The 16930-nt window shown below is 31.2% G+C and overlaps 1 protein-coding gene across 1 annotated transcript in view; it reads left to right on the top strand.

Annotated features, from left to right (window-relative positions):
- Nucleotides 1–16930, top strand: part of LOC122514840 (protein dead ringer-like) — a 137139-nt gene that overhangs the window by 55627 nt on the left and 64582 nt on the right. Inside the window, exons 3-4 of the mRNA XM_043631915.1 lie at nt 4238–4429; nt 4977–5510. Of these exons, the coding sequence (XP_043487850.1) occupies nt 4238–4429; nt 4977–5510 (726 nt within the window). The remainder of the gene's footprint in view (nt 1–4237; nt 4430–4976; nt 5511–16930) is intronic.

The following is a 16930-nucleotide window of genomic DNA, read 5'->3' as shown; positions in this document are numbered from 1 at the left end:
TCAATGTTACAAAATTGTATTTTACAATGTTCTCGATGTATAAGTGTCGTTAAGTATCATATGTGTGCGTGTGTGTGTGTGAGCATTAGTTTGTATACCATTTTATATTTAACAATAAGTCGAAGTAGTCATCGTTTAAAGATTTTCGAATGGCTGGTGGGGAAACAAACGCAGTATATTATTTTCTAAGAATATATTCTTATCGGTATTTTTGCGACACCATTAGAAAATACGTTTATTATATATTTATATTTTCTTTTTCTTCTTTTTTTTTTTTTTTTTTTTTTTTTTTTTTTTCTACGACGATCAAACGTATATTTTCTATTTGGGTCAACTATTTTGAACGCGTAGAAAAATTATCTTTATCAATGTTTTTTCTCATTATATATATATATATATTATTTATTATATTAATATTATATATATATATTATATAATATTATATATTATATATATTATATTAATATATATATATTCATTATATATTTTATTACATTAAATATATATAAGGAATTTAAATTATTAGAAAAATAACAAAGATAAAAATTATGGTTATATTTACTTTAGAAAAATGTATATTATTATATAATCGTTGTTATATAAAAATCATTGCATTATCTCGCTCGATAATTTTTTATCTTAAAAAAAAAAAAGAAGGAGAGGGAAAAAGTGTATTTGAAAATAATAAATTGAGTGAAACTGACAATTGACGCGTTAAAACATAGTCTCGACCAGCTAAAACCATACTAAAATAAGAGATAGAGGGTTTATCCGGGTAAAAGTAGAAATAAAAAAAAAAAAAAAAGAAGAAGAAAATTACACTTTCTCACGCTCTTATCTTTCTTTCGCGATATTAGTTATTACTAGTTGTTGTTTTTTCTTCTTCTGCGGGTACGTTTTAAACGTGTACAATACGTGTCTATGGTTTTTGGTTATTGGTATATGTGTATGGGGATCGTCAAAAATATATATATATATATATATATATATATATATATATATATATATATATGGTGATTACGTTTTAACTCTTCGAAGAATTGTCATAGCGTATTACGATAATACTTATTCGTGACTATTATGCGTCCTGTCGTTAACCCTTTCAAGAAATATTCTTCAATTTGAAATATCTTTCTTTGTTACTTCTCTTTTTTTTTTCTTTTTTTTTCTTTTTAAAAAAGAAAAGCAAAATTTAAGAGAAAGTGACGACAAGATAATAACGGTTCTGTCATCGTCCATCTTTTCACGAATTTCGTTCTTTAAATATACAATTTATCATATATATATATAAATATAAATATATATTTTTTAATTTAATTTATTTTTTATTTTTATTTATTTAAATAAAATATATATTTAATTGAAAAAAATACTTATAGAAAAATATATAAATTTCGATATTTCTTCAAAATTCCCCCCCCTCCCTGTCTTTTCACGTATTTCGTTTTTTAAATACACAATTACAATAATACAAATAAAATAATACAAATAAAAATATAAATATATATTTTTTATTTTTATTTATATAAATAAAATTTATATTTAATTGAAAAAAAATATTCATAGAAAAATATATAAATTCCGATATTTCTTCAAAATCCTCCCCACCCCTGTTCCCCACGAATTATCAAATATCCTCGAAGGAACAAAAATATAAACGAATATTCTAAATTTTATTTTACTTTCTTTTTTCAAACGATTAGGTCAATATTATTCCAATGGAGGGGAAAAATATCGATATTAAAATATACGATACGTTTTGACCAATGAAAAATAAAAAAAAAAAAGATAGAAAGATGAGATCTCGGAATTCGTAGTGTATAAAGACGTGTATAGTATTTGATTAGGATTCATATTTGATTAAAAAGAGAGAGAGAGAGGAGAAGATTCGACCATTTTGACTACCACCATAGTCAATGGTCAATATTATCACACGTGCTCGAAATGCCGACACAGGGAAAATGAATTTCTTTCTCTTTCTCGTATGGTGTCCCATATATATCGTAGTACCACTTTTAAATTCGGCCCTTCTTGGATCAAGAATCATATGGGTGTGTAGCACACATACACAGACACACAAACACACATACACTTAAGATCGATGCATGTTTGTAATGTTTATTCAAGACGTTGTTCACTTTTTCCAGGTATAAAAATCTTGTCTCTTCTTTTACCATTTCATATTAAAACGTTTAATATCTACAGGGTGTTCGAAAAATAAAAATATATAAATCGATGAATCTTTTTCTTTTTTCTCTCTCCTCCCATAAAAGTATATCGAATAAATGCGCAGTTAATATTTTACCATTAAAAATATTATCTTTAATGCAAAACGAAATAGGGAAAAAAAGAAAAGAAATAATAAAACAAAATCAACACATACATATATATATATACACGTGTATACAAATACAAGGATGATGAAGAATTATACTAATGCAAATAACAAATTATTATCGTTGTGCAATGAATCCTAATCGCCGACAGTTCTACGATAGAACGAAACGAGCACGCGTCATTCGTCGAGAAATGAAATAATAAATTCTTTTCTTACTTTTTTTTTCTCTTTTTTTTTTTCTTGCGCATAAAAAAATTAATTCACCGTACGGTAGAAAGCAAACAAAAAAAAAAGATAAAGAAAAGAGTCCAACACAAACACGCACGCACAAACACACATGCACAAACGTATGTAAAAATCATTCTTCGTTATTCCTGTTCACCCACCCCCCACATTCCCCTGTTTTTATTTTACTTTATTTCTCTATTCGTTGTACTTTTTTGTTACATATACATATATATATATATATTTTTTATGGTGGTTGCGCTTCCGTTTGCTTGAAATGCGACTTTGTAAATTTTTATGCCGGTGCAGAACGGCGGGTACAACAACGGGCACGGTCATAAAACACATATGACACCCGTAGCATAATAATGTTAACCCGATAGTGGCTATCTCGTTGTATATAACGCACACACTAATACATGCTATATATACCGTTTCGCCATTTTCCTAATTAATGTTTAATGCCACGATATCTGCCCTCCTTTACTCACCATTATGCTTGTCCGTTCGATATCGCCATATCAACATAATACATTTCTTTTCTTTCCTTTTTTTTTTCTTGTTCTATCTCGCTATCGCATTATTTTACTATTGCATTATTGCACTCTGTCGCATTGTTGCACTTCTTTTTTTTTTTCTTTTGCTTCCCCTTCTTCTTTTTCTTCTTTTTTTTTTTGGAATTAATTTTTTTTTCTCGTACAAAATATTCGACAGATTATTTGCTTCGTTATTATTATTATTAATTATTATTATTATTTTTATTATGTGCACGTCGAGTATTTTTTAATTGAAGTTTTTGTTCAAATGCAACGCTGTTACGAATTAATTTTGATATATTTTTTTTCTTTTTTTTTTTTATTGATTATTATAATAATTCGATTGGAAGTAAACGTATTGTTTCGTATGACGTAAAAGTTAATAATAATATAATCATGCACAACGTTCGTAATTAATACATTTTTTCCTTTTTTTATTTTGATGGAATATTACCATTCTCTTCGAGTGTTTTTTCTTTTTTTTTCTTTTTTTAACGTTAATTTTCTTCACAAACTCGCGATTGAATACAATGAATAGTATCATCAATAATTTGCGAAGAATTTTCTCGCGCAAAATGTGTGAACGATTCCAAAAATTCGTTCACTTTAAACACGTGCGCCTGTTCATTGTTTTATTATCAATAATAATAAATTGTTGACACAAACGAAAATAATATAAATAATTCTTTAGTGAAATTTGAATTTAAGTTCTCTGGCAAATTATCGTTATGTGAACGATTTCTATTAACAAGTGCAAAATTTTCTTTTACAGGTAAGTAAAGTATCTTGCAAATCATTGATGACGTTACAACCAAACATTAATTATATTACGTTGCAAAATTATAAATCAATTATCGATGGAAATGTTCCATTATTATTATTATTATTATTTTTACTTTTTTTCTTTTTTTTTTTTTTTTGTTAATTTAAATAATCAACGACTGACACAAACACACACGCGCGCGTTGTGCATGACAAAATTAATAAATTATTTTCGCAAATTGTGTTGATTTTCCTGCATACGCGTTTACATTCGAATCCATGACGAATAAATAATAAAAAAAAAAGCTTGGCTTTAATTAAATAAATAATAATTACTTATTGTTATACAATTCCGGTCGTTATGTTTTAATTTCAGTCGAATCAAGAGGAGGAGTTATCGGATCCGGATTTGCAGGATCAAGAAAGTGGGGAAGAGTTACCCCCACGACCAAGGGTTGCAGTTCACCCTTCGGTTTTACCATCAAATACATCCGGAACTCCTTTATCAAATTTAAACAACCTTATGAACTCCCACAATCCGCAGTTTCTCGCCAAACTGAGGATGGAAGTTAGTATATTAAACAAAACACAATCCAAAAATATAACACACATTATTTGTTTTATACTAATTTTATTTTCCATAACTTATCATATATAATATATATATATTTATTTATTTGTTATACTAAAATAATATTTCATATTTTGTATGATTTATGTGTAATTGAGTAATAAAAAACAATTGATCCAACTATTATCTATCCATAATAATAGTAATAATAGGAGAAAACTAGAATTGATTGGAATATGTATGGGGGGGGCGGAGAAGGGTGAATCTAAGGGTAAGGGTGGATGAGAAAATTAGTAAAAAGAAGAAGAAAGTATTTTCTTTCTATTATCTTCTATCTGAACAATTATTGATTTTCTAAACGTTGGAAGAAAAATATTTGTACAAACCTTATGCAAAACCCCTTAAAAATGATTAACAATGATCCCATAGAAACGTTATATATACATATTTACTTAATACATTAACCAATAATTCAATCTAAATAATAAATAATATTAAAAATGACGAATAAACGTTTCATTCGTGTTTCTTTTTTGTTATTTAGGCGGAGGCCGATATATTAACAACAAAGAACAGCTTGGAGGTGTTGCAGGCTGCTATGAACAACGGTGTATTGAATTTGCAAGGGTTCCCATTACCCATATTGCCATTACCTAGCATGGGAATTGGTGGAATGATTCCACAAACGCCATCCGTAGCCACCACCTTGCCTATGAGCATTGGTGCAGAGGGTTGTTCTGGTACAGCAACAACGACGCAACAAGTGTTAAATGTGCCGATAGGTATTGGCCACCTGGATACAACTTCTAGCCCTTCCCGTTCGAGTGATTCTCCACGTTGTGGGTCAAGAAATGGCCCAGATTCTGCAACTAATTATTCGCTCAACGTCAGCAGCAGTAGCAACGGCGTCAACAATAACAGTCATCATCATCATTCCCACAACAGTAGTACTAGCAATAGCAGCAACAATAACAACAACAACAACAACAATAACAACAACAATAGTCAGAATAATAATAATCATCCTCAGAATGGTCAGCAACCGAATAATTGGAACTTCGAAGATCAATTTAAACAGGTCAGTCGTCATAAAACTTATTTATTTTTATTCATATTTGTTTAATCGAGATGAGAAAGATCATTGCAACTGATTTTGCGAGACAGATAGAAGAATATTATTTGAACGAACGTAATTCATTATTCGGAGTATAGTTGTTTAGTTAAATGTGATCAAACTAACTTGTTTACACCATTATACATCTCGTTATCCGATTTGTCAGTTGGAATTAACGAACGTTCGTATAATTTTTCTTTTGCTTAATCTGTTTTAACCAAAGCATGATCTGTTTAGTTAATATTTATCATTAATATTATTGATTACTTTTAACAATATATATTGCTGCTTTGAAATGAAATTTATTTTCATTTGAATATATATATTACGCTTGCTTTATTACTCCAATCTTAAAACTAATTGTTGTATTTCTTTCCTGCTTATTTTGTACATTACGATTATTATTATCACTTTTCTTCCTACATTCTCTCCTATCTTTCGCAAAATCCTTTCTAATAATTATTACTTATTCGCGTTGCATCATTTTTGTTTCACAAACTTAAGCTTAATTGTCAAATAATTTTAGATCAATTAACAAGTAGAATATAAATCTCGTAAATGATTGAAATATAAGATGAATAACTAACGATAAAAGATCAAAATGGCAGAAGAAGAAGAAAAAAACAAGGCGTATGATTACGGTCAGGTATGAAGAAGTAGTAGTGGGGGGAGGGGGGGTTGGTTGAGGGGGTGGAAGATGTAGAAAAGGAAAAGGGAGAGTTATAGAATTAGTCAGGCTCGGCATCGTATCCTTGTTAACGCTTTTTATGTGACCCCTTCAATCTCACACACACACACAGACACACAGACACACAACATATTCAAACTCACAGATTTTATACACGCATTCATTGTCAGACTCACACGTATACATGCAAACGTTTTATATGCACATTTATTGTCAGACTCACGTACGCACAAACACATTCATCGTCAGACTCACGTACACAAACTCGCAAAGGGTAATTTTTGCATCGGCGAAGGAGAGACGGTCAAGAAAAGGTTTAAGGTTTTTGGTTTTTGCAAAGAGGGTGTGGTATCGGATTACCATTTAGATTGTTCAAGCTCTGAAGCAAATGGCACTCTTCAATGGCGACAAATCTGCGAAAAGATCGCCATTTTATGTTGACTACGATTGTGACGTAGAAATGGGATTGAAAAAGTTTCCTTCAATTTTAATTTTCATTCTATTTTTTGTATTTCTTTTTAAAATATGTTTCACGCAACACTAATACGATGATATTAAATATTATTGGAAGTTGGGTTTGATTAAAATCTCAATGTTATCCGATTATTATTAATCGTTTGACTGGTGAAGTTTTTGGCACAACGCGAGAAGAGACCTGTTTTTCAATTAGCGCAGCAGTTTTGGCATCTGTCCGAAAAAATACGTCACCACAGCTAAACGATTAAATAATATTTAACCTAAATTCGATGAAATCGTGGATTTTACTAACACCATAAGGCTGAAAAATATCAAACTTGGCAACAAGTTCACCTAATCGATGAATAACAAATTCTAAATGTTGAAAAATACGAACAAAATTCATAATTATTATACTAAAAAATACACGATTTGCTGTAAAATCTGAAGCCAAGCAAGGTCTGTCCATTGTTATCGATCGAAAAGCTTTTATTGCATTCCCTATCTCTACGAGATGAATAGATAAATAGATAGATAAAAGATGAATAAGAAGATGAAGAATAATAATAAGAAGAAGAATAAGAAGAAGAATAAGAAGCAAGTGTACGAGCAAATGTAGGGGAGTGTAGAAGGGAAGGGTGGTGGATGGGAGGGTAGAAGGGAGTTTAAAAAAAAAAAAAATGGCTACGAAAAAAGTGGTTGACTCCGCCTATTCCGAAGAGTCGGCGCTCGGATCGCATCCATCATTCCGGCGGGGGCGTACTCGTTCGGTCTTTAATCTTTCCTTCTTCTTGGACCGATGCTGCTACTCCGGCCGTCGCCAATGCCAAAGCCGTTTTCATCTTCGTCTTTTCGTATTCGTCTGCTGCTGTATGCATCTCTCGCACGCGTGTGTGTGTGTGTGTCTATATCCATGTGTGCATTCGTCGCAGTTACTGCAACTGCCGTCGCTCGTCATTTCGTTCCCCTACTACTACTACTACTACTACTATTATTCTTCTTATCTTTTCTTTCATTTCGTTCAAATATTTTTGTACCTTTTTTTCTATATTTCTTTTTGATTTTTATAAGGGACGTTTTTATATTCTTCCAAAAAGTTTATTTCATTTTGATTATTTGACTACTACTATTCTTCTTATCTTATCTTTCATTTTGTTCAAATATTTTTCTACTTTTCTTTTTATATTTCTTCTGGATGTTTTTATATTCTTCCAAAAAGTTTATTTTATTTATTATTTATATATCGTTTTTGTACTGTAGGAATTTAGTTACACCGAGATTTAGGGAAATTAGGGATACATTTTTGTGATAATATATTTGAATAATCGAAAATATTAGAAATATAACTCCTATTGGTATCAACGATAACCTAATAATTAATTCTAACTATTTATTATTTATATATACTAAAAATCATTTGGCAGATTAGGAGAACACGTAGAAAACACGTAGAAAGCACGTAGAAAACACGTAGAAAACGTTTTTACACGGTTTCATATATTTTTCCTCTTTCTCTAGAGAGTGCTCCTAAGTTCAGTTTTTTCTTAAAGGGTTCCTTACATACACAAACACATACACAAACACACAAACACAAATATACATATACATACCAAAACAATATATAAGAAAAGACGACATACATCTACGCTCATACAACACATACAACACATACATACAAAGATATACTTACACATAGAAAAATTACATAAAAAATCTAAAATACATACTAACATAAGAGAGATACATGTGCAGTTGCTATCGTCGTGATTCGCAACACATACAACACATACATACATAGATAAATACATAAATACATACGTACATACAAAGATATACTTACACATAGATAAATTACATAAAAAATCTAAAATACATACTAACATAAGAGAGATACATGTGCAGTATCGTCGTGGTTCGTTCGCTGACCGTGCACTCGTGCTGGGTTATACACCACGGGTAGTATAATACTGTAGCACTATACTTTGCAGCCATTGTGAAATAACTCGTAAACCTGCAAATTGCCGGCTATTTCGCTCCCATATATACGCGCATACACATACACACATATACACACATCATACATACATACACAAACACACAAACACACACTTTTAACCCCTCTCCATATTATTCCACTCTCGCGAATATAAGCTCGCTACTATCTTTTCGCGTATTCCTCGATGTGTTTCTTCTTAACACGAGAATGAGAAGAAAAAGAAGAAGAAGAAGATAGAAATAGTATAGGAATAGTAGCGAAGGGGGGAGGAGGAGGAGGAGGAGGAGGAGGAGTGGAACCAATGGTAATGGTGATGCTGAGGAGGAAGGAGGAGAAAAAACCTTGCATGAAACAAATAAAAATACAAAGAATATTTCAGGAATAAAAAAAACGTCTCCTTACCTTCTTCTTCTTCTTCTTCTTCTTCTTCTTTTACGTTTATGTTAGAATTCACACGCGTGTGTCGATCTTCGGGTCCACAGTTCAACTCGTTCAAAAACACACAAACACACACACACACATATATACATACGCATACGCATTTATTTTTACACATGTGTTGTAGTGTATAGAAAAAAACAAGACGTAGATAATAGTTTGAATTGTAGTTCGTTGTCTTGAGAAGTAGGAGTATAAAATTCATAGTAACGCATAGACACATACACAAATACACACTTATTCACACATATATATATATATAATAAATAATAAATAAAAATAATATGATTGGTAGAGGGTATGAGAGACAAGGTATCGGTCTGGTTGGTTCGAATCCTTAACGTCGAGTTATCATTGTGATTATGCAAATGCATTATCATTATGCAAATGAAGAGTAGTGCGGCATGGTTGCAGAAGAGACGAGCGAAAAGCTTGGAACGCGATTCGTCGCTGTCCCGACTGGCACTCACTCCTTTCGACGCACTTCATGCATGCATGCATTCATGCATGTATATGTATATATATATATGTGTATATGTGTGTGTATATGGAGTAGTATAAGTAAGGTATGTGTTATACCTAATCGCTGTTAGAAGAGTAATTACGCGTGGAAAATAATTTTCCGCGTTTAGCATGGAAAATGTGTATTATAAATTTTGTCTACGTGTGTGTGTGTATCTAATCCGTGTGTTTATTTATCCAATATAAATGGATCTTACCTATGTGAATGCAATTTTTCATATCTCATCACATGTATATATATATATATATATATATATATATATGTGTGTGTTTGTGCGTTAATATATATTTGATCGTATATCAATTTATGTTAATATTTTTTTTGTATCCTTTCCTTTCGTTTTTTTCTTCTTCTTCTTGTTTTTTTTTTTTTTTTTTTTTGCATTTAAGTACAGTAATTATCGTTAAATTATGCCACGCGCCGGGTTGCCGGTTACGTTTTATCGGAACGTTATTGTGACAATAATGGATTCGACATATTTTATGCATCATGCCACTAAAATTATATTCGCTAATACTATTTTCTAACGAAACAATGGAAATCCAAGGCTATTATTATTTTATCTTGCCTCTTTATATTTGATTAATTATTATTATTATTGTTATTAGTAAGTTTTATAATCGTTTTTCCACCAACTGACCAAAAAAATATAAGAAAGGGGGTGGGGGTGGTGGTGGAATGGGGAAAGAAATGGGGTTGTGTTTTAGACGAACAATTTTGCGAGTAAAACTAACCAATCGGATGGAAGAATCGAATCGGCCAACCGCTGGCTCAGCACGTGTCCTTTCTTTCATTCTTTCACCGATTATTTCCCTTTTATTTTACCCTCATTTATGGTTTTTTTCATATATTTCGTTTTTTTTTTTCTTCTTCCTTCCTTCCTTTCTTTCTTTTACTTCGATTTACTCGGTAAAAAGGTTTTGTGTGCAAGAAGAATTGCACGAGTGTCTGTAAATTATTTACAAACGAAAAAATTGATCAAATGTTTTTCTAACAATTTAATATTCGTTTAAGAATAATTTCCAAATGAATTATCAATTTAATCGTTCGTACATCTCTCCAAAAATTTCTAAATGAAATAAATCTATAATCAATCACGTAATATAAACATTTTCAAATTTATCTAATAGAAAATAAAAACGATAAAACATTATCCACGTAACTTTTATTATTTGATTAACGGAAAACGAACAAAAAAGAAAAAAAAATGTGAAATATTGAATGTGAACACGACGATTAGAACGAGTTTTTTTTTCTTTTTTTTTTCTTTTAAGAGACGAGTTTTAAAAAGTGAACGAGTAAAAGGTACACCAGGGTATAATCGTAAAATTTATCAGGCATTTGAAAATTCATTTTCTTACCATTAAAATATTATCGAGATTATCGTAACACGTCTACGACCACCTAAGTATATAATGTATGCTAATCAAAAAATAATAATAATAATAATAATAATAATAATAATAATAATAATAACGTGCATTCATTCTTACGAGAAAGTATCCAACGATAAATTAATTTTCATTATAATTATTGCGAGAAAACTATTTTTTTATTTGTCGTATTCGTACTCGTTTGGCATAAACTCGTTAAATAAGTCGTAGAAAAGAATATGAAGTATAGTAATCTAAATATATTGGTTTACACGTGCATAAACGAGCATCCTCGTGTAAAAATCCGTACGCTTTGGCGAAACTTTACACACGCTTTTGTTGTTACGCTTCGTCGGTGGCCATTGCATCGAGAACAAATCATTTCACAAAAACGTGACACTCCAATAGAAACGGTATTACGAACAGAGAAAAATAAAGAAACAAAATAAGAAAAAAGAAGAGAAGGAAGGAAGGATAAAAAGAACAACTGAAAAAAAAAATAAAAAGTAGAACAGTAATACGCAGAAAATAGAATCACAGAAACTCACAAACATATTCATCCAAAACACCCACCACCATGCACGCGTATCAAACAAATACATTCATGCAATTATACAGCATCAAACGTACACAAACGTATTCATGCAAGTATACAGCATCAAACGTACACAAACGTATTCATGCAAGTATACAGCATCAAACGTACACAAACATATTCATGCAAATATACAGCATCAAACGTACACAAACGTATTCATGCAATTATACAGCATCAAACGTACACAAACATGTTCATACAAACATATTCATGCAATTATACAGCATCAAACGTACACAAACGTGTTCATACAAATATATTCATGCAATTATACAGCATCAAACGTACACAAACGTGTTCATACAAATATATTCATGCAATTATACAGCATCAAACGTACACAAACGTTTTCATACAGATATATTCATGCAATTATACAGCATCAAACGTACACAAACGTGTTCATACAAATATATTCATGCAATTATACAGCATCAAACGTACACAAACGTGTTCATACAAATATATTCATGCAAGTATACACAATACAAACTTTTAATAGATGCATATACATATTTTCATACTTAGGAATATATTGCACGAAGGGGTTTAAATGATCGATCTTTCGATTGCAATGACGAGCACGCGTTTATATTTTTTTTTCTTTTTTTTTTTCTTGCCTGAACGAACGAAAGGGGTTGTTCAACCAACAATGGAGAATATCTCTGTCCGTTTCTCTTTTTATATTCATCGTTGCACCGTACGTATTTTCTATCCTTATTTCTCACACTGTACTACGCTAATAACCGTAATTGCGCTTCCGCGTGCATAAACCTGCTAATTGATCGATGTATGAGTATTAGAAGGACCAATGTCCATTTCGTATTTTACCGTTAACTTCCACCCACCCCCTATATATATATATGTAACACCATTTTACTTTGAAGTTAGTATAGTCAAATACTCGTATGCACATATGCTTGTGTATTCCAATTTTTATTATTTTCTAATTTAAGACGATTAATTTTCTCTAAAATTTATTCGTCATTTTTTCGTGACACCATGTATACTTAACCCTTTGATTACTATAGATGCATATACGTGTTTGTTAATATGAATGTAAAGTAATGTAATGTTTCGCGTATTGATTATTGTTTTGAGTCTCGTTAAATGAAAATTATATTAAGAAACAAAAAGTTGAATTATTCAATATAATTAATTATTAAATCTGTTTAATAATATTAATCAACGGAATAATATTAAAACACTTCAGTCAAAAGTATTCAACACTCAAAGGGTTAAATTAGAAATAAAAAAAAAAGTAAAACGTTGACGAATAATTCAACGAGACTAAAAAAATAATGAAAAACGAGAGATAGGAACAACCACGGATAAATAATGAATGAGTTAAATAATGATAAAGGTAATATTTTTTTTCTTTTTGTTATTTTCTAACGCGCGAAGTAAGTTAAAAAAGAAAGAAAAAAGAAAAAAGAAAAAAGAAAAAAAAGAGAAACGCGTAAGCGAAGAAGGCGGCAAAGAAGAAAATCAGGAGGCGTTTAAACGGACGGTGTTCCGAATAAAAGACGAGAATTTGTCGGACGTTCGACGAATGGAACGATGCGTGACCGTCTCACGAACGTGATTTCTATAGTATCTTTGAATATATTACCACGAACACACTCGTTTATAAAGTATCTTTCATGCACGTACCATCTATCTATTCGGATATTTCAACGAACCTACATACAAGCCTTTTAAAAACCGTAACGAAAGCATATGTGACTTGTGCACGCACACAAACACATACATAGATCGTATTCGCATACATACATGCATGCATACATATACACAGGCATTAAACAATAAACATTTATTCACGATCCTTCAAAATTATATGTAAATATACGTGTGTGTCTCACATTCGCATACTTTTAACGCATTCTTTATATCCTTTCATTATACTACTTAACAATTTTGTTTATTTATGCGTATGTATGTCACGTATCAAAAATATTCTATTAAATGTTTACGTAAAAAATACCTCGTGGAAACGTTGTGCATCGTTTGAATTCAAATAATAATGAACTATAACAAGAATTCGAATTAATATCTTTGAAAAATGAACTTGTGCACTTTCACATACGAACATTCGTTACGCTTAATAGTGTATTCACGCGCGTGTGTGTGTGTTAATATAAAATATGAATGCTTACAAGGTACACGTGATTCTCGTTTGAATTGAAACGAATGACCATTAGGAAATATGTTTGGGGAAAAAAAAGAAAAGAATTTGGAAAGAAAAATTGACGATGAAAGGGTTACGTGCACAAACCGTGTTTTTTTCTCTTTTTTTTTCTTTAGTTCTATATAAAAACGATGAGGGTTTGGGAAAAGGGTGGACTCGAATGGGGATTAAGACGAACGAATAAAAGGGTGGACTCGAATGAATAGAATAAAAAAAAAGAAAAAGAAACAACAAACGTTTTGCACAAACGTTTCATACAAATTTATCATACATTAATACGATTTTTTGAGGGGGGACGAAAAACATTGCATAGAAATATTTTCAAGTAATAACGAATGCAATTAATCGTTCGTTCACGAATGTGACGCATAACCGCGCGTTTTATTTATTCTCTTTTTGTTTCCTTATCAGGGGAACAATAAAAGTGTTAATTTATGGAGAATATCTCTTCTACCTTTTTTTCTCATCTAATAATAATTGAAATTGGTGATAAATGTTCTTTTTTTTTTTTTTTTTTAGCGGAATTAGATAACACGGAAAATTGCGCGTATATTTTTTTCTTGTCAAATAATTTTCCACGTAATAATAGAATATACATTTATATAATTGTTGATTGAGTCATATCGAGGTAAAATAACAAATAAAAATAGAAAGGAAACAAAATGGAATAAAAATGTTTAGCCGACAAACGAACGAGACGAGAGATATAGAGAGAGGTGGGGGGTGGGTGGAGGAAGGGGGTAGAGGGGAAAGGGGGGGAGAATCGTCGTCGTAGTCGTCTTCTTTCGTCGTCATAGTCGTTTGGTAGAACTGAGAGTTATATTTTGACCCTGGTTAGCATACCAAAGGGACGTTATATTCTTATGGTCCTCGTACTCACTATTATAATGAATATCTTTGCCGCTGTATAAGCATATATGTAAAGCACGTGCCACGTTTTCGTATCGTTGGGTGGCACAAACACACAAACACAAACACACATACACAGAGGAGAGAATATATAAAAATTAAGTAGAAGAAGAAGAAGAAGAAAGAATAAGCGAAGGATGAAAAAGAAAAATAATATAATAAAAAAAGAGAGGGGGAAATGAGGTGAGGGTGAGGGTGAGGGTGAGGGTGGGGGTGGGGGAGGGAAAAAAAATACGAGTCGCAGCAAAGGTGCGATCTCGTCGCATATCATGCGAGCTTCACAGAAGAAGATATCATTTGAATTTCAATGAATCATGTGGGTGAGTTTTTTTTTTCATCTCTTTTCATTTTTACCATTCACATCTTTTTCTTATACTGGACAATATTTATCAGTTTTCGCTAGATTTTAGTTCGATAGGATATATTGTCCGTGTTATTGAGAATGATTTGATTTGTGCTAGTTAAATCCATTCGATTAGAATATTTGTGCGTTATACGAATTGAAATTTGTCCTTTTTTTGAGACGATGAAAATTTTCTCTCAGTTTTTTCTATTCCCCCTTTGTTTTTTCTTCTTCAAACGAATATAACAAATTACGCGATAACATTAGTTACAAGATAATCTCGTGTAACACGAAATAAAAAGAATGAAAAAGAAGAAGAAGAAGAGGAGGAGGTGGAGGTGGAGGAGGAGGAGGAAGAAAAAGAAGAGGAGGAAAAAGATCGTATAGCAAGATGAAAGCAGAGGGTCTGTATACCCTTTCTCCTCCTCCTCCTCCTCCTCCACCACCCTTTCATAGGTTATATTGTTGTATATTACACGAGAGAGGTATATTACACGCGCGGAGGTGGAACCAAGCGGAAGAAGTTGGAAGAAGACGTTATTGCTCGGGTTTCGTGCAGTTATGGCGTGTAGGAATGGAATTGGTGTGCTTCGCGATTTAAACGATAAAGGGACGACACGTACACGTTATTACGTTATTACCCTATTCTCTTTCTCCTTACCTTACTTTTCACCATTTCTACGTTTATCTGTGTTGTTATACTTCAGCCCAGAAAAGAACAAAAAAATATAAGGAAAATAAGTAAAACGAGAAAATCTTGTCGTTCGTTCGATCACCGGACACGGTGAGCAACATCCTGTGTGTTTAGTCGTTGTCATTCCTGTGTATTATTATTATTATTATTATTATTAAAAAAGAAAATTCAAATTATAAAATGTTTCAACCAAACTAAATATCATAACGAAAAGAAATTTCAATCGTTAATGGCTGTGTATTATTATTATTATTATTATTAAATAATAATTTATAATTTATTAATTAATATTATTAAATAATATATAATTTAATAATATATAATTTATAAAATAATTTATAATTTAATAATTATTATTATTAAAAAAAAGAAAATTCAAGTTATATAAAATGTTTTAACTAACGATAAGCCAAATATATCACAACGAAAAGAAATTTAAATCGTTAAACTATAGTCAACTCGAGACTAATAATGCAACTAATTATTTTCAATAACTTTCACGATTTTTCTACTACTCGCAAACTTGACTTTTTTTTGTACTGAGTCAGAGAGAAATTACGTTACGTGTAATACTAAATTACGTTTGCGAACTACTCGGTTAAAGTGTTTTATCGAGTATACAATTATTCATTGTTTCTTTTCTTTCTTTTTTTTTTTTACAAATAATTAGAATAACTGCGGAAAATTTGCAAAATTTCCAATTGTCGAAATGAAACCTTTATTTTTTTTTTCTTAACTACGGTATTACTCGTCTTGATTTTTATCTAACGAAGCGTACGTTTTAACTCTTCTCTTTCGTTTAACAATCCCCAAAGTCCCCAATTTGTAAAGGTGGTGGTGGTGGGGGGGAGGAAAGGGGTGAAACAAGAAGAAAAAGATAAAAAGGGTGGCCTCAGTACTTTCGTTCGTTCCTTTCTTCTTCCTTTCGTTTCCGTATTCTCTCTCATTCTCTCTTTCTTTATTTATAAAAAAAAGAAAAAGAAAAAAGAAAAGAAAAACCCCAGGTGTTTCGGAATTTCAAAGAGAATACGACGACGACACTTTGCGTACTTATTTGGTCGTACTTAGGTTAAGAAAAGTGTCGTCCCTGACCGTTCCGATTGTTCATTCGTATTTTATCTTGTTTTCTTCTTCTTCTTCTTCTTCTCGATAACGATAAAATCTAACGAGACATCGGT

This window comes from Polistes fuscatus, unplaced genomic scaffold (genome assembly GCF_010416935.1).
Source record: "Polistes fuscatus isolate 324 unplaced genomic scaffold, CU_Pfus_HIC Scaffold16, whole genome shotgun sequence".
NCBI classification, from domain to species: domain Eukaryota; kingdom Metazoa; phylum Arthropoda; class Insecta; order Hymenoptera; family Vespidae; genus Polistes; species Polistes fuscatus.
Note: the sequence above shows the minus strand (reverse complement) of the source record. Positions and strands in the feature narration are given on the sequence as shown.